Source organism: Siphateles boraxobius, unplaced genomic scaffold (genome assembly GCF_051911475.1).
Source record: "Siphateles boraxobius isolate OS27281-9 unplaced genomic scaffold, OSU_SipBor_1 50, whole genome shotgun sequence".
In the NCBI taxonomy this organism is placed as follows: Eukaryota; Metazoa; Chordata; class Actinopteri; order Cypriniformes; family Leuciscidae; genus Siphateles; species Siphateles boraxobius.
Window position 1 is genome coordinate 834,089 of NW_027509142.1, and position 22,388 is coordinate 856,476.

Here is a 22,388-nt window from a genome sequence, read left to right on the forward strand (position 1 = left end):
GCATATGCCTGTAAGTGCAATACTCCCACTGTTTAGTGCAATATCCCACAACTCAGGTGATACTTATATGTACATTTATTTATTTATAATATTCAAAACACTGTAAATAGGTTCATAATCTGTAAATCTGAAAATGTCTATTCTGACTAAACCCAACTGTGATAGTTTTATTCTCATATATTTATATTTTTATTTTTTATTCTTATAATTTGTAGTATTATGTTTCATGTTGTATTTGTATATGTCCACTGGAAGCCTCAGTACCAAAACAAATTCCTTGTGTGTGCAAGCACACTTGGCAATAAAGCTCTTTCTGATTCTGATTCTGATTCTGATTCTGATGCCATGGCCATTCTGCTGGTCTACCTGGCCCAGGTGCTCATGGACATGCAGAAGGGTAGGACTGACCAAGGGCTCTTCATCGAGCTGCGCGCCGCCACTGACCTTGCTCACCGAGCGACGAAAGTGGCCGCATGCTCCCTGGGTCAGGTGATGTCCACCATTCAAGCCTGTGGCTTAACCTGTCCGATGTGCAGGATGTCCGGCGGACCCGTCTGCTCGACACCCTCATATCCCAGGTCGGCCCTTCGGCGGTGCGGTTGAGGGCTGTACAACAGTTCTCAACCGCCCATGAGCAGACTGAGACATATTCTGTCCCAACGCCCCGCCGTCCACTCAGATCCCTCAGTCTGCCCACCGCTGAAGGCTCCCACCCTGTCCGTTCACCCGGGCTGGTTCTGGAGGCCGCAGTGGGACGCATCCGCCCTCTCCAGCCCCGCCCCCCGCTCTTGAGACGGGCGGCTCAGAGATGGGACTCAGTTCTTTCCAGGAGCTGGTAGCAGGGCCACTCCTTTCTCTGGTGGAGGGCCGGGGAAAAATCCTTATTCTCAGAAAGAACTGACTCTCCCGTCTCTGAGTACACAAAGTTCTCGGACGACACGGTGCGCCGCCCCCGAGCCGTGCACCCCTCGCCCCCCTCTGTATCAGAGCCGGATGACAGTGTGTGCAATCCCCGGACCGTACCGCTCTCATCCCCCTCTGTCGCCAGACCCCTGGCAGAGCAGGCCCCCCGCAGAATGCTGGTCCTTCCCTGGCCTCCTCTGTCAGGGTGTGGTTATGCCTGTGCCCCCACACCAGGCCGCTATGCCGTCCACGTCTGGGCCGGTCATTCCGCTTCGCTGCACCACCGTGGGGACGTCTGTGGTTTGCATGACTCCGCTGGCACAGTTGTTGGGAAACTGAATAGAGCTTCCCAATCTGTTCCGCTGGGTCACGTGGACCACCGGCTTGGCTATGCGATTCAGTTTGCTCAGTCTCCTCCCCGCCTCTGGGGAGTCCGCTCCAATATGGTCGGTGGCTATGCCCCTATCATGAGAGCGGAGGTTGCTACCCTACTGGTGAAGGGTACGATCGAGACTGGCCCTCCAGCTGAAATGAGGTACGGGTTTTACAGCCCCTACCTCATTGTCCCGGAGAAATCCGGTGGGTTATGGCCAATCTGAACCGCCCCTTCACAGGCTGCCGTTCAAGATGCTCCTGGCCAAACGCATTTCCGTATGTGTGCGGCCACAGGATTGGTTTGCAGCGATCGAACTGAAGGACGCCTACTTTTATGTCTCCGTTCTCCTTCGACTCAGACCGTACCTACGGTTTGCTGTCAGGGGGCGCGCATATCAGTATATGCGTTTCCCCCAGTGAGCCTTCTTGCGCAGACCTTGCGCAAGGTCAGGGAGGACGAGGAACAGGTCATTCTGGTTGCGCCACACTGGCCCACCCGGACCTGGTTCTCCGAACTAGTACTCCTCGCAACAGCACCTCCCTGGCCGATCCCTCTGAGGAAGGACCTCCTTTCTCAGGGACGGGGCACCCTATGGCACCCTCGTCCCGATCTTTGGAACCTCCACGTGTGGCTCCTGGACGGGTCGAGGCAGGTTTGAGTACCCTACCACCACCGGTGGTGGCTACCATCACTTCCACTAGAGCATTGTCCACGAGACATGCCTATGCGTTGAAGTGGATCCTCTTCGTCAAATGGTGCTCTTATCACCGAGAAGACCCCCGGAGATGTTCGATCAGTGTCGTGCTTTCCTTCCTACAAAATGGGTTGGAGCGAAGACTGTCTCCCTCCACTCTAAATGTCTATGTCGCCGCCATTGCCGCACAGCACGACTTTGTTGAAGGTAAGTCCTTGGGAAAGCACGACTTGAATCGTCAGGTTCCGGAGAGGAGCGAGGAGACTGAATCCTCCTCGCCCTCCTCTCGTTCCCTCTTGGGACCTCTCAGTGGTGTTAACTGCCCTGCAGAGTGCTCCCTTTGAGGCTCTGCAATCAGTGGAGCTAAAAAAAAAAATAATAAGTTCCTGTCAATGAAGACAGCGCTCCTGGTTGCACTGGCCTCCATCAAGAGGGTAGGGGATCTGCACGCATTCTCCGTTTGACGAAGCGTGCCTGGAATTCGAGGCTGGCTTACTCTCACGTCATCCTGAGACCCTGGCCTGGATATATGCCCAAGGTTCCTACCACTCCTTTTCGGGACCAGGTGGTGAACCTGCAAGCGCTGCCCCTGGAGGAGGCAGTCCCAGCCTTGGCACTGCTCTGTCCAGTACGTGCTCTCCGCACCTATGTAGACAGAACGCAGTGTTTCAGGACCTCAGACCAGCTCTTTTCTGTTATGGTGGGAAGCTGAAGGGAAAGGCTCTCTCCAAGCATAGGTTGTCTCACTGGATAGTGGACGCCATTGCTTTGGCATTCCAACAGCAAGGTCGACCGTGCCCTCCACCGGAGTGTGGCGTCTTCTTGGGCTCTAGCGCATGGCGCCTCACTAACAGACAGCTGCAGAGCTGCAGGCTGGGCGACACCGAACACATTCGCCAGATTCTACAATCTCCGTGTGGAGCCAGTGTCCTCTCATGTACTCGCTTCAACAAGCTAGTACTGGACCCGCTCAGGTGTCTTCGCTTGCTCGCCATTCAACTCCACGGACTGGATACCTGCGATATTCTCCTCAGGTGAGCTTCCCCGAAAGCCCTGAGTTCCTCCAGGACTCCTGACGTCGGCGCCAGTGTCTATTGCCTGCGCGTCGGCTAGGTGCCTCCTGTGTGCATCGTCCCTCCTCTGAGCGACCCCCACATGTGTATTCCACTGTAAGCCTCTCTGAGCATGTGTCTTCCCTTGGCAAGCTACCTTGCCACCCCTGGCGTTGAAATATTCCACCTGCGGCTGGACACCCCAGTGTTCTCCATATGCATCCCTCCGGGTCATATGTGTATTCTCTAAGTATTAGAGTTAACTAATATTAACAAGATATTTATCAGATTTTGGGAATTTAAGAACAGGGCAACACAAGTTGTCAAACAGGAAAGGAGAGAGGAGAGAAAACGGAGAGAACTGAGGGGTAAAGGAAAAAAGATGAAACAAGAAAAGTGGAAAGGACAGAAAAAAAATGTTCTCAGAAAAAAAATTTAGTAAGAGATTTAAGAATGGAAAGAAAAAGAAAGAAGAGAAGTCCAGAGGAAAGAGTAGAGACAAGAAAAGAATAAATAAATAGAAGAGATGACAAGAAAGGAGAGAAATTACAATAGGAAAAAGAGGGGGTAGACTGATGTAGACAAGTAAACCCACCTTTGTCTGAAAGGTCTAAAAGGTCAGCCAAAAGCTGGCCAGCGGGGCCTTTCTTCCTGAAGATTTCCATCAGATTTGCAGAGTAATGATCAAGTGCATCAAGAAGTTCTCTGAGATTTTTCCCACCACTCTGTTGAACTCATAATAAACCTTAATAAAGGTCAAATAAAACATAGCAAACAATACTCAGCAAAGAACAATACTAATCAAACCCACACAACAGACAGCTAAACTTGAATGGTACATCTGCACTTGGCTATTGATCAGATGATTTGGTGTAAAATTGGGATAAGTGAACTTTTAAGGCATTGAATGATTTAAATGTCTATGTACTTTTAAATCATTCAATGCCTTAAAAGTTCACTTATGCATTAATGATGTAAAGAAGGAAATGGCTCAGTTCTAGCATAAGTTATATGTTTGAGTCTAAAATGTGTAAATAGCTGTGATATTTTTTCACAGTTAACAGGACAATACTTACACTTCCAAAGCATTTCTTCCCGACATCTGCAACAATAAACAAGATAGTTTATCGTTAGAAGGCCTCCATCCGTTTTTTAATGTATAACATTTTAATCAACGGCAACTTATTCCATTTAAAACAATGGCTGTATCAAAATTAAAGTTTTATCTAACGTTAGCTTAAATTCACTCACCAGATTTAGTAAACTGTGGTCGTCATGTCTCACTTCGATGGAAACCTCGTTGTATCTGTGTTGAACATGCAGGGATTAAAATGGGACCGCCGTGGGTGAGTGAGAAAACCACCTAGCGTAGTTAACAGGTGAAAATGTCACGACCTGTTTAAAGCATGTTATTGCTCAGAAACAGCCCCTCAAAAAAATAAAAAAATAAAAATAAAACTCAAAACAATAAATAGACGAAAAAATTCAGATAAATTCGTCAGGAGATCGAGCGGGATCGTGTTCTCCGCACGCGGGTAAAAATGTTTAGGGCCTAATTTTGTCCCAAATGGTTTAAAACATTATTCACAAACATAATTTTGATGGAGAGAGAGAAAAAAACCAAATGAACAGACGAAACTATGTCTGCTAAATTCGCCTGTCAGGTATTCAAGCGGGACCAGTGAAAAAAGTCAAAAAAAAATTACTAAACATTTGGTAAAACATTTGCTTTCTAACTACTCACCAACAGCTCAAGGAATTCGCAATGCACTTTCAACCACGAGAAAATGGCGTTGCTTGCAACAGCTAACTGTGTGTGCGTGCGTCACGTGTGTGTGTGTGTGGCGGGTGGGGGGAAGGGGCGTAGTCAGTACACAAAAATAAAATTTTAATCCATTAAACTTAAAGTTTTCAACACAATGTGGAGGATCTTAACTGTGAGAAGATGATTGACGGGCCGGTTTACTGGTACAGGATGCGACCGAGAGCAACCGTTAAATACGCAATTATATGACGTGATAGTATGTCCCAAAGCTTGTGTGCTCTTTTGCTACATACTCAAAGTATCTACTTTTTTTTCACAAAAAGAGTACATACTTTTAGGGTGAAGTAAAAGTAAGTGAATTGAGACGCAGCATGTGTACACGATACAGGGCAGCTGTGCAATCATTTTGTTTAATCTTATTTTTTAATCTTTTATCAGTTTTTTATTACTGTATATTGAGTTCAATGAGTTGATCTGCACACACATTTAAACAGTGGCTTACCTCCAAAAGTACTGCTTATTTTCTCTTGGCAGATGGCAAGCCGAGCAGCCTGTTTGACATCTTTTGACTGAAAGTAATATAGGCCTAGAGGTGAAACCTCACTGGCTGTTTTCTACAGAATAGCCACTCCCAGACTTCTGCCCCAGGGGCTTTTGTGTTGGCAGATGACTCATAGTATTCAAAGAACCTGTTTACACACACACATTAACACACGAACATCCCCATATACGCTCTAAATAGCACAAACGCACACAAAAGGTGTGTGATGGCTGTCTCGTTTTACACTTAATCCAAGTAAATGTGATTGCCACAGGTGCATATCTGACATTTCCAGAGCGCCAGCTAGAAGGAGTACAGCATGACCAAGGGCACCTTGTTCCTGTTTCTACTTGCAGTGAGTAAACCTGCGTCAACTTTAATCATCATAATCGCCTGTAACAAATGATGAACATCATACTTAATCGTTTTGTTTGATAATGGTGACTACTGGACTTAACTTAATCTTTTTTAAAAGTCATTATTTCTTCTCTTATTGATAAAGTTTTTAGCACTGTCTAATTGGAGCTTTTACAAATCTCATATAATAAACCAGATAAATAATATGATGTTAGATTAGGAATGACGTTAAAAATATGACCGCATGCATATCATGCAAAGTCAAGGTATAAGAGAAATTGGAAACACTTTATTTTGATGGTCCCTTTTGAACAATCTGATGACTATAAGTAATTTAGCAAATTGTAACTACATGTCAACTAACTCTCAGTAGAGTATTAGTAGACTGTCTGCTTAATATTTCCTAACTCTTTATAGTGATGCTCCTCTAACAGACATTCTACTGACTATAAGAAATTTTGCATCGAAATTCACACTGTGATCTGTATGAAATATTATATTGGTGATCCAAACGGTAGAATGTCGTGCTTTAGTACAGCATGCAGCAGTTAAAGTGTGCAAGTGTCATAAACATATTAAAGAGAAACTAAATTACAGTCATGTACAGTATGAAACACAGATTAATTCGTTTATAAAACACAATTTGTTGTTCTTATCAAGTGACATTTCTATGGTGACAGATAACGTTCTCAGGTGATTTGTTTACCTGTGATGTTGCTTCCTTGTGTTTTCCATACTGTAGATAGTAAGGGCAGTGCGATTCTTTTTATGAGTGGTTCGTTTTTATGAATTAGCAACCACACGTTTTTCTAAGGACTTCTATCTTGTAGTTTGTCCTTAGCAGATGATATAAACACAATAGTACATAATAAATAATAAACATAATAAATCATTGCTCTCTGTCCCTCGATCTCATTTAAAGTTAAAAGGTGATCAGGCCTTTGCTGTTGCGGGTCAGAGACTTTGGAATAGTCTGCCTCTTGAACTAAGAGAGATCACTTCTTTAAATGTATTTAAAACCAGTGTTAAAATTTGTTTCTTGTCTGTCTTTAGCCTTTGAGAGGTTGGGTTAGTATCTGTATTTGTAAGTTGCATGTTTTTTTTATGTGTTGTTTGTTTTATGCTGCTGATTGTACAGCACTTTGGTCTTCAGGTGCAGTTGTAAATTGCTTTATAAATAAAAGTAAGTAAGTAAGTAATATTTAATCTGAGGGAAGCAGAGTGGTGTTGTTGTCTTGTGGGAACAAACACCATTCTCATTGTGTCACCTATATTTAACTTTTCGAAGGCTTTACCAGTATTTTCATAGATTAATAGGGTATACATTGATCTTGAGGGGTCTTCAATGTTTTTCAGGGCAAAGACCACTCTGGCGATAGAAACATAGAGTCCGTAGCCATTTTCAGAGAATGGCTGAAGACGCATCTTTTTCGGGAACACTTGATCCATTACTACTTTCTTTTCTTTTTTCTTCTACTCCACGTAAAAATTACACATACTGTGTTAGTCTAAATGGGGAAGGGTCACAGCACTTGCATATCGTTGTCCTATTGTTAGATTAATTGCTTCTATTGCTCTCCTCATTTGTGAGTCGCTTTGGATAAAAGCGTCTAATAAATTATTAAATGTAAATGTTGCAAAAACCCTTGATATAAAATTAGTCAAATAGAGCTACATATTTAACATATACTCTTCGATATATCAATATAGATTTACCATATTATGATTACGAATAAGTTCTATTATGATAAGACAGTAGAGCAGAACTATTTTCATTATTGTTGTTGCACATGTATCACTGTCTGAACTGTATATTAATTTCGATTGTTAAAATTGACATTTATGCATCATAACAAACCACATGTTACGATAAAAATCACAATTCATTAGTTGTTTGCAGTTTTTTTGTAAATAAATTACAATTTAGACTATTGATAATTTTAATGGATTTCCAGAGTCATACATTTTAATTGTACTAATCAGATGGATAAAAACATTTACCCAAACTTTAGCTACAAAATTATTGAAAATTCACATTTTAATTTTAATGTCAGTTGGACAAATAAACATTTACTTGAACTTAAGCTTCAAATTTGCTAAAACTTCAGATTTTTATTTTGCCGTGAGATGGTCAAATCACTGAGTATTTGACATTAGTGCGGGTTCTCTAGTGAAGTGCAGATGTATAACCAAATGCTCCACCAAAACAAGATTAGCAATGTACATGACACATTTAAGATTATTTACAAGTCATTACTTTTACAATTCATTTGAATGAATGAGTCTGCTGTTACATTGCCCGTATTTTGACATGCCATATTTTTGTCCCATGCTATGGTTATTATCACTACATCAATTGCAATTTCGAGAGTGAATCACACATTTATATGTGGATGTCACTTCTAGAACTTAGCAGCATGAAAACAATACTTTTATTTAATAATGGATTAAAGCTATAGCCTCGAAAGTGAAAGTGCGCTAACAGCCTAATACGTATCCAAGTCTGTTTTGGAGTCCCTTGACTTTGCATATGCAGATATGTCTACGGTCATAAATTGTCTGTTAGCAACAGTTCTAATCTCACTGCATATTATTTTTCACATATTGACGTTATATAGGCCTGACACTAACCTGAGTCAAAGTCACCCAAAAAAAGTACATACTGTATCACATTATGTACAACAAAATTGGTAATGCTTTTTTTATGACAACAGCCACATTTGAACCATGTATAAATGTTAAGCACTGGGTGTGGGCATTTATTTATAATGCCACCTATCTATGTGAGTAAGGCATTTGGCATGAGGTTGTTTTTGTATTGTTGTTGCTCATGTTGGCCCTGATTCTCAGTCTTAAAACAAGCTAGACAACGTGACACAGTGTTAAAAGAAAACAGAAAAAAGTAATCTCATTTGAATCAGACACTTCATTTTACACTTCATTTAACTTATTTTTTTGGACATAGAATGGTTAAGTGGATGTTAACAGTGTATTATGTAAATATATTTACACAACAATCATTTCTAAGAAGTTGAGAGGGATGTTCTATCACTATTGATTGTATGTTTTTCAATTAGTATTATCCTGTTTTTTGTCTATTCATCAGCTTGTTGAAGTGACCACTTCCAGCGAAAATGATGCCGGCAATCGTGAAAAGCGGGTAGGTATAATCTAAAAAAACGAATTCGAAAGTTATGTCTCAGCTCACTGACTTGACACAACATGCCCCTTAAAACAACAAATTCCAACCTGTCATCAGACCATAAAAAATACTTCATTTACATTAGATTACATATGTATTGCATCATGTAACATAAATACAGACACGTATACAGAAACGTACAGCTAGAAATATGTATTTTAAAAGACACATCACTATGTGACGATTTAGAAAATCAGACAAAATCATCAGACTTTATCCATAATGTCTTCCCATATTGGGTCCAATGTCAGGATCTGTTGAGCTTTATGTTTTCCTAATAATTGTAAGTAATTGCACTGTAAAAAAAAAAAAAACAACAACATATTTTCAACCATCAATAGAATTTAGAATTTTATTTAAATGTTTTTAAATGTATTTTTAATTTCCTTATTGTTTCCATTTTTATGATTATGTAGCATGTTTGATACCATTTTATATTTTATAACATCTTAGCTAAGTCTACTTGCCTTTAGCTCAAGAATATTGATCCGGGAAGTTCGAATAGCCTATGTGAATATATTGCCAACTTCACTGAACTCCTTGAGTTAAGCACTGACCGCATTTCTTTATATTTGAGTCAAAGTTATCTGTCCTTAAATATTTAAGTTAATTTAATGGGAAGACCACATTAGGCGAACTTGGTAAAACAAGTTTTGTTAGGCACTATTACTGAATTAAAATGGGGGAATGAGTTTCCCAATTAATTTGAGTAGACTCAACTTATTAAGCTTTACAATGCAAAATCAGAAAGGAAACTGATCATCACTCAATATATCTCTTTCTATCTCAAAGGAAGCTGTTCTTATTCGTTCAAAGAGAAGATGGGTTCTGTCCACCATTGATCTTGAGGAGAACAAGCCTGGACCTTATCCCATTGAGCTAACACAGGTAACTTTACACAGTCACTGATTCCAGTGAGTTTGGCCGATTCACGAAAACGTAAAGACCTCATGAAATCTCTTGATGATAGCAATTTGCTACCATGAATGTTGGGGGGTTTGGGTAGGACATTTCATGGCAGGACATATTTGTCTGGGGTAATGGTGGTTTCACTACAGTGCTTCTGAATGCAGGATTGCTGAATGACTAAACGTTAGAAACGTTATCAGCAAGAGGGTATAAAACAATTTTTGGTTATGGTTACACTTGAATAAAATCGTATCTTACACCATTAAATGTATCTAGCATATATGTTACCTGAGATATAGAAAGAGAGATAGAAAGAAAGTGTAGAGAGTAACGAGAGATATAAAGCAGAGCTCAGGTAGAGAGGAAAAGAAAAGTCCACAAGAAGTGCCAAAAAGAAGAGGCCCCTCTAAGGGGACCCATGCAGATGAAAATAAGAAGCCCTAGTTACAATTACACTCTTTTTTTTATTCCTTTCTTGTCCATGTGATTGAAACCCAAATGTGAGACATTCAAACTAACCAATCAGAAGTTTACAGATGTAATCTAAAGCTGTGACAATTAGCAGATCCCAGAGGCCTTGATCACTATCAACACCTCATGAATTGCAACTGCTTCTGGGAAAGCAAATGTCTTTGTTCATTTTCAAGCCTAAAATAGATAGCCCACAGGCTTTAGTTACAGCACATGAATATGCTACTTGCTGATGCTATTAGGAGGAGTAACATTTGAGCAGGGGTGTACAATCCTGCTCCTGGAGGGCCAATTTCCTGCACAGTTTAGCACAAACACACTCGGCTGGAAGTTTCTAGTGATCCTTATGCTAATACGTGAACTTAAAGCTAACAGATATGAACTAAAAGCCAATTTACCCATTAGTATTTCAACACTCAGTTGGCAGTTGCCGGAAAACACAGCGTATTCTAGCCAAGGAAGACAGCAAATAAACTGTGTCAATTTCCTCAATCTGACAACCCATGTGAGCGTCAAGTCCAAGAAGGGAAAAACTCTCATAAATATTTTGAATGTGGACCGCAGTACTCTTCAACTGCTGGCTGTCAATATTACAGACTGCTCCTTTAAGTAATATTGTGTTATTTGGTTTGTTTAAATAGGCTTGGTTATCAAAATCGATTTGTTTAGAATAATGTATGTTTTGGCTAAAAAGTGAACAAATATATAATCATAAATGGTACATTCATCTTTTTATTTTTTATTTTTTTTAATTGATGCTAGATGTTCAATGACAAAAAGGCGGACGACTCTCTCAAGTTCCGCCTCCAAGGAGATGGAGTGACAAGAGAACCACTTGGTTTGTTTTCCATTGACGAAAATACTGGCATTGTATTCGTACACAAGTCCATCGACCGGGAATTGAATCCCCTCTTCCATGTAAGATCTCACCTATGGCAAAGCAAGATTTCAAGGCGGGATTTGATATGACACTAATGCTAACAAAATAATACAGTGGAATTCAAAGAATGGACTGATTTAGTTTATGTTGATGTAGTTCAGAGTGGCATTTTGATTCGTTTGTAGGTGGACTTTGACGTGCTGGACAGGCAGACTGGCGAAGCAGTGGACAAAACGCTGTCATTCAACGTGGACATAAAGGACATGAATGATAACAAACCTGTGTTCTCGCTGGAAACTATCCGTGTACCAGTTCCCGAGAACACTCCTGAAGGTCCAGAGAACACGTATTACTGCATATATGCAAATATTGGTAACACTTTACGGTAAGGGTACATGAATTATCATGAATTCATGTATAAGTTCATGCATGAATTAGGCATTAATTCATGCATTAATATCTCATGAATCATCAGGAACTAACACGTATTCAACATTTTCATTAATGACTTCATGGATGAACAATGCCTTAATTAAAACATTAACTAAGATGAGTAGCTACATCATCATGAATTATGATTTATTACGCGTGATCATGAAGTTTTCTTTGTTCACAAAAAAATTGGTCTTTATTATCCATTGTGGATAAAGCTACGGTTATGGTAGCCTACATGAATCATCATTGATCAACGCATGCAAGACTACTCTTCAAATTATTAAAAGAATTACCTCATGCATGCAGGCTAGAACAGTATATCATTTAATGTGAGAATTGTTTTTCTAAATTATGATCTGAGTTTCCAAGCATGTTAATGTCTTCTTCATAGCCTGCAGGTAAATGGACAGACCCCAAAATTGGCCAATCACAGCACATAGCACACAAATTGTGTTGACATTCAAATGCAGTAGTCATCATTAACTAAACATTATCTTTTAATGACTTCATTATGTGTGTGGCCCCTCAACTAAAGTGGTGACTTGGTCCTTTGAAACACTGATGAACAATGTGCTATTAATGGTGGCAAAACTGTGAAATGACATGAATATGAACATGAAAGTTCAAGCCTTTGCCAACAATGTACTGTAGACACAAATGGACTTTGATCTTAACTTTACTGATTTACTCTTTAACGGTATAAACCAGTTAAATCAACAGTTCAGATTATATCAGTTCAGAAAACATCATGATCATGCGTAATAAATCATGATGATGTACTGTACTCATCTTAGTTAATGTTTTAAATAAGGTGTTGTTCATCCATGAATGAAAACGTTGAATTCGTGTTAGTTCCTGATGATTCATGAGATATTAATGCATGCATTAATGGCTAATTCATGCATGAATGTATACATGAATTCATGATAATTCATGTACCCTTACCTAAAGTGTTACCCAAATATTTTTTCTGTTAAAATGCTTATAAAGAAACTATTATAAGGTGACTCCTGAAAAGTGTAACCATTAAGAGAACATTGCTCTATTTGTTTGAGCATCCAGACCAGCTCAATACAGCAACACTGATTAAACCAACAGCGTGATTTTGGGGGAGGAATTAATCCTGGAAATCTGGCAGCACAGAAATTACACACTTTGCCTGTAAAGAAATTGGATGTTGACTCTAGTGATGTTGTGAATTTTAGAGTTATGGAATGCAGCTTATTTTTTTCTCTCAGACCTTTCTTTATAGACCTCTATATTGTTCTTGATCTTTTCATTTCAGATAAAATAATTGACTGTAATATTTGCAACTGAAGACAATAACTTAAAAGTCAAAACTTCCTCCCCAGTTCAAACGGAGCAGTTATCGAAACTAAACTGTTATCCTTAAATGCTTAGCATAGATACAGTATGTTCTCTTGTTTAATCATCCTTGTTTGAACAGGTATTCTGCAAGCAGTATTACAAGCTTATGACAATGATCAGTCGGATACTCCTAATTCCGAATTCACCATGAGGGTGGTGTCACAAGAACCTGCATTACCAAAAATTTCCCTGAAGGACATGCCTGGAACCACTAAAATCAAACAGCTCACCTTCACTGGATGCTTTGACTATGATGTGAGTAACTAATAGAAAGGCAAATGCATGTTTTGAGCATTTTTCAGTGTTTTTTATCTCTTCTGTCTATTGTATTTTAGAAAGTAAAAACATATAAAGTGCTAGTTGAAGCGAAGGATCATGGGACACCCGCAATGTCTTCAACTGCAACTGTTTTTCTGGACATCAAAGATACCAACACCCACCTACCAGAGTTCAGTTCTACCAAGGTGAGTCAGGCTGGACAGTCTTTGTAGATTGATGTGCCAAAAAAAGTGTAAACACTGTGACCAGGGTTACCAGGAGCTCGTACCATGATGGTAGTTGAACAAACTCTGTAACAAAGGGTTACGGGATTAGTTTCGAATTTACAAAACCAAACCAAACCAAACCAAACCAATCCATTCATGCTTTGTTGTTACCATTATTACACTGGTCATCAACCTTCTGTTTACTCAGGCCCTGGATTCATGCAGCACATGCACATGAAAGCGTGACATCAGTAGCAAACAGCCAATCACATGCTGTGAAACTCAGATTCACTTTTCACAAGACGTTTCTCAATTCAACTCATTGATTCAATTCTTTCTTCTGCAGAAGATTAAGAGATTGAAGAATATGAAGTATATAGCCGAAATGCATTTACACAGAAAGAAGAAAATATGTTGTAATATCAGTGCAAGTAAAAGATGTGAAGTAAGCTGCTAATACCTTAGACGTTCACATTCATGCTTACACAATCCAATATATTTTTGTGTAGCCCCCTTGGTTGTATACACTTGAATTAAAGTAAAGTTCCCTTTCGAGGGAACTCGAACTGCGTCGGTGACGACACTAGGGGAACGCCCTTCAGCGTAGCATGTCTGAATTTATGAATGAAACCGAATCCAATCCTATTGGCGTTGCGTGATGACGTAGCGTGTGACGGCATAAGCGGATGTGTACAAAAGCACGCCGGCACACAGAAAATGTCAGCTTTTTGCTATTCAGCAAGCGCTCTGTGTTGTGGTGAAATCAGTTTGTCCTATTTGGTGTTGTTTGTCTCAGTTCTGATTTATTGTGAGAATGAGTGAGCAGTTTAAAAATTGTGTGTTCCCGTGCCCTCGCTTTATCACGGCTGGGGACACACACGAGATGTGTGTGGCTTGTTTAGGAATGCAGCACGCCCAACCAGCTCTCGAGGGGGCTGCTTGTGGCCACTGTGATTCTCTTTCTATGAGAGTGCTGCGTTCCCGTCTGGCTTTATTTTCTGAGGATGGCCAGATGCGCGCTCCCCGCGGTTCAGGTCCCGCATCTGCCGAGGCGATGCGGCGGCTTAGATCGTGGGGTTCGCAAAGGGAGCTTTCAGAGGGGATTGGGACTGCCGAGGCACTTTCCCAATCCTCATCTGAAAGCTCAGATTCCCCTATCCCCCGTTCGGGAGCCCGCTCCGCGGCTTCTCCCGTTCGGGATGCAGACCCAGTGCTGCAGCTGTCTGATTCTGAGGAATTAGATGTGCTCAGCGTCGTGGAGGGGGATCTGCATGAAGCACACACACACACACAAACTGCGCCCAGTTATAATGAGCTTTTGGAGGTGGTGACACGGGCTGTGACTAAACTGCATATTAGTTGGCCACAGGAGAGGCAGGAAGAGCGAGTCAGAAGTAAACTCGACGAGCGCTTCCTGCAGCACCGCGCACATCCTCCACGCCGGTCTCTACCGTTCTTCCCGGATTTACACAATGAGTTGTGTAAATCCTGGAACAGGCCCTTTTCAGCGCGCCTGTCTAACCCCCCGATGTTGAACTATAGTGACATTATGGGGGTTAGAGAGAACGGTTATGGGACGATGCCTCGGGTTGAGGAAGCTCTAGCCAGTTACCTTTCACCCGATCTTGCATCGTCCCTTAAGACACCGGCGCTGCCCTCCAAGCCATGTCGCACTACATCTGCGTTGGTGGGCAGGGCCTATATGGCGGCAGGTCGGGCTGGTGCGAGCCTGCACACGATGGCCATTCTGCAGGCGTACCAGGCCGACCTCTTAAAAGACATGGACCAGGGCGAGGGTCCTACTATGGAGGATATTGCCGAGCTTCGTAAGGCCACAGACTTGTCTCTCCGGGTTACCAAGGAGACGGCCCGCGCCATCGGCCGCTCCATGTCAGCTCTGGTGACCACGGAGAGGCATCTGTGGCTTAATCTCTCTGGCATCAAGGAGAAGGACAGGGCTTTTCTTCTTGATGCACACATTTGTACCTCTGGTCTGTTCGGCGAGGCGGTTAATGCTGTCGTCGACAGATTTCAGGACACTAAGAAGCAGAGTGAAGCGTTTAGGCAATATCTCCCTCGCCGGTCGAGGTCTAGGAAGTCGGCTGCTAGAGGGTCAAAACAGCCACAGCCGTCATCCAGCTCCTATCGCCAAGGCCAAAGAGGGAGTGTCGCTTCTAGAGGTCCCCCTCAAGCAGCTTGGGACCCTAGGCAGCGCTCTCACCCACAGCCTTCTGGAAGGACGGATCTGAGGACCGTCATCCAGTCCAGGAAGGCGAAGGGAAAGAGGTCCTAACTCCTGTGGGACCTCTAAGGGCCGCCCCCCCCGAGAGAGAGCGACCGAGGTCCCCTCTCTCGTCGTGCCCTCAGGAAGCTGGCGTCAGTATCCCGCCGTCTCTGACGCATCGGGACACGCCAGCTTCCAGCGAGCACACGCTGTCTTCTCTGCCCCAAAGGCTTGCAGTCAGACAGCGTTCGCGCTCGCACACTGTGGGTCGTTGTCGGTTTTCCCCTGCCGGTCTTCCGCTTCAGGGTGCCGCCAAGGGCTTACACAAAACACTGGACACCAGCCCCGAGGGGCTGGTTCCCTTGGTGAATTTCGCAGAGGCATGGCAAAACCTCACGAATATTTCTCCATGGGTCCTGCGCACTGTGGAAATTGGGTACAGACTACAGTTCCAGGTCCGCCCACCAAAATTCAACGGGGTGGTCTGGACGTTAGTGCGGCCAGAGCAGGGTCTGGTGTTGGGACAGGAAGTCAACTCGCTGCTAGAAAAAGGGGCCATAGAGCGTGTTCCCCCACTAGTCAGAGAGTCCGGGTTCTACAGCCGGTACTTCATAGTTCCAAAGAAGGATGGAGGGTTGCGTCCAATTTTAGATCTGAGGCATCTGAATCGGTCTCTAAGGAGATTCAGGTTCAAAATGCTCACTATTCCCATTATCGTGAGTCAAATCCAATCCGAGGATTGGTTTGTCACGATAGATCTAAAAGACGCCTACTTCCACATCTCCATCCTTCCATCTCACAGGAGGTTCCTAAGGTTTGCTTTCGGGGGCGAAGCTTACCAATATCGGGTTCTTCCTTTCGGCCTAGCACTCTCCCCTCGCACCTTTACCAAGTGTATGGATGCAGCTCTAGCACCCCTGAGGCTCGAGGGCATCAGGGTGCTCAATTACATCGACGACTGGTTAATACTGGCACAGTCGAGAGAGTTGGCGATTCGGCATCGAGATGTCGTCCTCGCCCACATCCAGAGCCTGGGGTTGAGACTCAACACGGAGAAGAGCGTGTTGACACCAGCCCAGAGATCCACGTTCCTGGGAGTGGTGTGGGACTCAGTCACGATGCAGGCACAATTGTCTCCTGCTCGGATCGAGTCTATCCTGACCTCAGTGTCCAGGATAAAGCTAGGCCAAGCCGTCACTGTCAAACACTTTCAGAGAGTGTTGGGTCTAATGGCAGCAGCGTCCAGCGTGATACCTTCTGGCCTGCTGCACATGAGAGCCCTGCAGTGGTGGTTAAGAGCCAAGGGGTTTTCCCCGAGGGGAAATCCATTCCGCTTGATAAGGGTTACGCGCAGATGCCTTCGTTCCCTATCAATTTGGAAGAAGCCTTGGTTCTTGTCCCAGGGTCCCAGGCTGGGAGCGTTGTGTCACCGGATATCTATTTCGACAGACGCCTCCCTCACGGGCTGGGGCGCGGTCATGGACGGCCGTTTTACGAGAGGTCTCTGGCAGGACCAACATTCCTCTTGGCACATAAATTGCCTAGAAATGTTGGCGGTGTTCCGGGCTCTGAGGAGCTTTCTGCCAGACCTCCATGGTCGCCATGTCCTAGTAAGATCCGACAATATGTCGGTGGTATCTTACTTAAATCATCAGGGGGGTCTGAGGTCGCGCCCTCTGTGCAGACTGGCGCATCAGATCCTCCTGTGGTCCCAGCGGAGACTGTCGTCTCTCAGGGCGATGTATGTCCCGGGGGACCAGAACCAGGGAGCAGACATGCTGTCGAGGCAGGGGCTGAGGCCCGGGGATTGGAGACTCCACCCCGAGGTGGTGGAGTTAATATGCGAGAGGTTTGGCCCAGTGGAAGTGGACCTATTTGCGTCTCGAGAGACGACACACTGTCCACTGTGGTTCTCCCTCACACATCCAGCCCCGCTGGGTTTGGATGCCATTGTGCAGACGTGGCCGAGGCTGCGTCTGTACGCCTTTCCCCCAATCGCTCTGCTCCCAGCAGTTCTGGAGAGGGTCCGTCAGGACGGAGTCAGCCTACTATTAGTATCCCCGTTTTGGCCGGCCCGAGTATGGTTCTCGGACATCATCTTGCTTCTGGCAGGCCCGCCATGGCAGATCCCTCTGAGGAGAGACCTGTTGTCTCAGGCGGGGGGCTCAGTTCTCCACCCTCGGCCCGAGCTGTGGAAACTGTGGGTCTGGCCCCTGAGGGGGCACAGTACCTAGAAGCCGGCCTGTCAGCAGAGGTGGTTGAAACTATACTCACTTCCAGAGCTCCCTCCACGAGGAAATTATACGGCCTTAAGTGGAATGTATTTTCCATTTGGTGCAGAGAGTGGGATTTGGACCCAGTTAACTGCCCAGTGGCTTCTGTACTGGAGTTTCTCCAAGACCGCTTTTTCTGCCGGGCTTACCCCGTCCACACTCAAGGTTTATGTGGCTGCCATTGCGGCTTTCCACGCTCCTCTGAGTGATGGTCCTCTGGGGAGGCATCACCTGGTCGTACGTTTCCTCCGTGGAGCCTGGAGGATGAGACCTGCGACTCGCACCAGGGTTCCCTCTTGGGACCTGGCAGTGGTGCTCGAAGGGCTGGCCGAGGCCCCTTTCGAACCATTGGAGTCGGCTGAGGCCAGGAACCTTTCATTTAAGGTGGTCTTTTTGTTGGCTATTACTTCTCTGAGGAGGGTAGGAGATCTCCAGGCGCTCTCTATTTCCAATGAGTGCTTGGAGTTTGCTCCCGGCAACATTAAGGCCATCCTTCACCCCAGGCCTGGCTATTTGCCCAAGGTGCCATCTAATGTGGCACGGCCTTTGGTTCTGCAGGCATTTCATCCTCCGCCTCATGGGACGGCGGATGAGGAGAGACTTCATCTGCTCTGCCCTGTCAGAGCACTTCAGTATTACATCCAGAAGTCCTCCTCATGGCGGAAGTCGGACCAGTTGCTGGTGTGTTTTGGGTCTCCCAAGAAGGGACTTCCCGCCTCTAAGCAGACCATCAGCAACTGGATCGTTCAGACTATTTCCCTGGCCTATCAGGTGCGCAATTTGCCTTCACCTATGGCCGTGAGGGCTCACTCCACCAGAGGCATGGCGTCCTCTAGAGCCCTCCTTTCAGGGGTTTCCATACATGACATATGTGAGGCGGCTGGCTGGGCCACTCCGCACACATTCATGAGGTTTTACAGTCTGGACCTTCCCTCTACACCCGGTGCACGAGTGCTTTTGTCCTAAGTTGTGCCTGAAGACAGCTTCACACTAGGATGAGCGGGGTTCGTTGTGGCATAGTGGGTATCTCGTTCCCCTAGTGTCGTCACCGACGCAGTTCGAGTTCCCTCGAAAGGGAACGTCTCGGGTTACGTATGTAACCCTTGTTCCCTGAGAATGGGAACGAGACACTGCGTCGGTTCGCCACACCTCACCCTGCTTGGAGCACTTGCTTCATAGCAAAAGCTGACATTTTCTGTGTGCCGGCGTGCTTTTGTACACATCCGCTTATGCCGTCACACGCTACGTCATCACGCAACGCCAATAGGATTGGATTCGGTTTCATTCATAAATTCTGACATGCTACGCTGAAGGGCGTTCCCCTAGTGTCGTCACCGACGCAGTGTCTCGTTCCCTTTCTCAGGGAACAAGGGTTACATACGTAACCCGAGACGTTTCCTTTAGACAGAGGTCATGACCACTACCACAGATATAAGTCGACCAATATACTTCTCTGATAGTAGCTTTGGTTTGGTCATGCCATGGTTTCCCACGTACACTTAACTAAAGTAAAATTACATTAAACAGAGGTAAGAGGTAATCAGCAGTTAGCTGTCCTAAACGGAAATTTCCTTTTAGTCTTTACAAAACAAGTACATTTGACACTAATCAGTTCTAAAATAACCAATACAATAACATCAAAAGCTCAGATATAAGGAGTAAAAGATGTGACTGACTCAAGAAATACATAATGCTTAGTGTCTGAAAGGCACTCAGCATTACGGGCCGATCTCATTACAAAACGCCCAGAGCCTCTTGTGCTCTTTCTTTAAATACATAGACTGAGACAGAAACTTATTTCACATGGAAACATTTGCTAACAATGGGGATTTGCGTTCAGAGTTTACACATTTTGAGTGTCTTCCATTTGCCTGGAAGACACTCCCTCCTCTGTAAGAAAGTTATCTTTAAACTGGTAAAAACTTTATTACCTTTTGGTTTACTTCTGTGGAGAATGAGACATTTGTACCAGTCGCACTGAGACATTTCAAATTATACCATACATAATAGTGTTGTATGATAATTCTTCATATTAAACCATATAGATTTTTGGGTGAATTTCAGGTGATCGCAACATGAGAGAGAGAAGGAACGGGGGAATGGGGGAAGAGGGAAAGAGATGTAGATTAGGATGATGCTTAGGTGAGACGTGCGCCTCGAATGGTGATGCTAATTTCACAAGAGAGAGTTCAAATGGTAATTTCCAGAAAGGTAATGTGTCTTCTCAGGGAGTGGTTGTTCTTCAACCAAACTGCCTGGCATTTTCTAATTTCTCAAGTCTGACATGCCTAAAACCCAGAGTTGGCGCAAACTAAACTGAAACAGGCTAGCTACCTAAACCGGCTTCATGGTATAGGCCCCGGGTCAGCCAATGGCATGAGTTTAGGGCAGAACAATCTGTTTGGCTGAGCAATGACAGAAGGGCAGTGTGTTAAGAAAACCTGTTTGTAAACAGCTCAAAACCAATCAGAATTTCTCAGCAACCGCATCACACTCGTAGGGTTTTTGTCTGGGCAAATCAAGCAAATCATTTTTTGTACAGTTCCAATTGATGCTGCTTGTGATGCAGAAATGACACACTTTACCCTTAGTAAATAGACAGCTATATTGAGTAAGTTGGTTTCAAAGCTTGTGTGATATGATATACATGAATGTATCTGTGTGAAACAGTACAACATTGAAGTGGTGGAAATGGTATTAAACAAGGAGATCCTAAGAATTGGCGTTATAGACAAGGACACACCGAACACGCCTGCATCAAGAGCGGTGTTCTCCATCCTGAAGGGCAACGAAGATGGGAATTATAAAATCGAGACAGACCCCAAAACCAATGAAGGTGTGCTGTCTGTTATCAAGGTAAATGCCACTGTTCACTTTAATAGAAAAACTTCTAAGAACTTCAAGTCGTCACCTCTATTTATAAATTGCTATACCGGTAATTCAGTGTTTATTCAGGTCGGTTCAATAACTGAGTTCACTTCAGCTATAAAGCAGCTAGAAAACACTGATGTCATCATCCAGCTCAGTTCAGTTCTCATCCAATAGTATTAGTGCTGTCAAATCAATAATATTGCTGAATATTAAGTCATATAAGAATATAGAAGTCATCACTGGGGAACTGGGAACATAGTAATTTTTTGCCATGCATGTTAGTTTTTTACATTGATGAGCTAAAAAACAGGACTGAATTAGAACAAAAAGACAGCCGATGGTTATGTGGCCTCTCAATATAATTGTATTTCACAGGGGAAGGATTTTGAGAAAACTCAGATCACAGAGCTGGAAATAGCTGTCAAGAACGAGGAGGAATTATTTCAGTGTGTCAATGGAAAGGCCCTACCAGGTCCCCTACCAGGTTCCAACCCAAAGCAAAACTCTGTCAAAGTGGCAGTGAAAGTCATTGACATGAATGATCCCCCTGAATTTAAGAAGACTACTGAAGTAGTTTACCGAAATGAAAATGGACCTCCAGGAGATGTGTTGTTCGTACCTGAAGTCAAAGATGCAGAGTCGAACAAAATCAGGTGTGAATGAGCTGTGCAACATCAATTGACACTTCATTCAAATTTAAAATTTTTGTGGATTTAATTTATATTTTTTTATCCTGCTTTCATTTCACTTTCATCATACTATAATATAATTGTGTAAATGTTTGTGGTTTATAAGATTTTTAGTGTTTTATGATTTTAAATGTTAAGTCTCTTATGCTCACCAAGGCTGCATTTATCTGATAATGCATATTTTTGTGGATTTATTCTAAAAAATAATTATTTTGTGACAAAGTAAAAGTGTTTACTGTCACTTTTGATACATTTTATGCATCCTTGATGAATAAAAGTATTAATCTTACTTTTAAATCTTACTGACACCAAATTGTTTAATGTACTGTATATGACAATATATATTATAAAATTGTATTATATAATCACACACATACATTGTATACACATAGAGGCTTATTTAGAGATAGGAAACTAGATATTTGGATGATCTCATAGCAGAAAGTAAAGCAGAAGTATTGTAATATCTGTGTATATGTGTGTAGGTATGAGTTAGTACAAGACCCAGCCAAATGGGTGAGTGTTGACCCGAATACAGGAACTATCACCACAGTTCAGAAGATGGACCGGGAGTCTCCATTCATCAAAAATGGCACCTACACTGTTGTGGTCCAGGCTATAGATGACGGTAAGCACCGTAATATCTGTTCTCAGTGTGTCTTAAACACTATTCCAAATGTGAAGTATGACAACATTGAGGATATATCCATAAGATACAGAAGTTTTTATTCAAAGTGATGCTAACTAATTGGGTAAATATGCAAGTAACAAGGTAAAAAAGAAATACACAATAATAGATTACTAACTTTTTTTGGACTAATTTACAGAATACTGCACAGTAGGGGACATATGGTGATGGTAAAAAAACAAACAAAAAAACATGGGATTATTTT

At 43.2% G+C, this 22,388-nt stretch overlaps 1 protein-coding gene and 1 long non-coding RNA gene across 3 annotated transcripts in view; one reads left to right on the forward strand and one right to left on the reverse strand.

The window, feature by feature from the left end:
• Positions 1 to 3,482: 3,482 nt before the first annotated feature.
• On the reverse strand, positions 3,483 to 4,868 carry LOC143712682 (uncharacterized). Of its 2 annotated transcripts, XR_013195047.1 has the most exons (4): positions 4,770 to 4,868; positions 4,277 to 4,388; positions 4,102 to 4,127; positions 3,483 to 3,770 (listed from the first exon to the last, which is right to left on the reverse strand). It is a non-coding gene; the product is annotated as an uncharacterized LOC143712682 (long non-coding RNA). The 2 variants fall into 2 exon arrangements; XR_013195046.1 differs by lacking the exon at positions 4,770 to 4,868 and having other exon boundaries at positions 4,277 to 4,738.
• Positions 4,869 to 5,472: 604 nt separating this feature from the next.
• Positions 5,473 to 22,388, forward strand: part of cdh26.1 (cadherin 26, tandem duplicate 1) — a 34,085-nt gene continuing 17,169 nt past the window's right edge. Inside the window, exons 1-10 of the mRNA XM_077204625.1 lie at positions 5,473 to 5,686; positions 8,795 to 8,848; positions 9,683 to 9,778; positions 11,033 to 11,188; positions 11,336 to 11,483; positions 13,033 to 13,208; positions 13,289 to 13,417; positions 20,606 to 20,791; positions 21,182 to 21,459; positions 21,981 to 22,123. Of these exons, the coding sequence (XP_077060740.1) occupies positions 5,651 to 5,686; positions 8,795 to 8,848; positions 9,683 to 9,778; positions 11,033 to 11,188; positions 11,336 to 11,483; positions 13,033 to 13,208; positions 13,289 to 13,417; positions 20,606 to 20,791; positions 21,182 to 21,459; positions 21,981 to 22,123 (1,402 nt within the window). The 5' untranslated portion in view covers positions 5,473 to 5,650. The remainder of the gene's footprint in view (positions 5,687 to 8,794; positions 8,849 to 9,682; positions 9,779 to 11,032; positions 11,189 to 11,335; positions 11,484 to 13,032; positions 13,209 to 13,288; positions 13,418 to 20,605; positions 20,792 to 21,181; positions 21,460 to 21,980; positions 22,124 to 22,388) is intronic.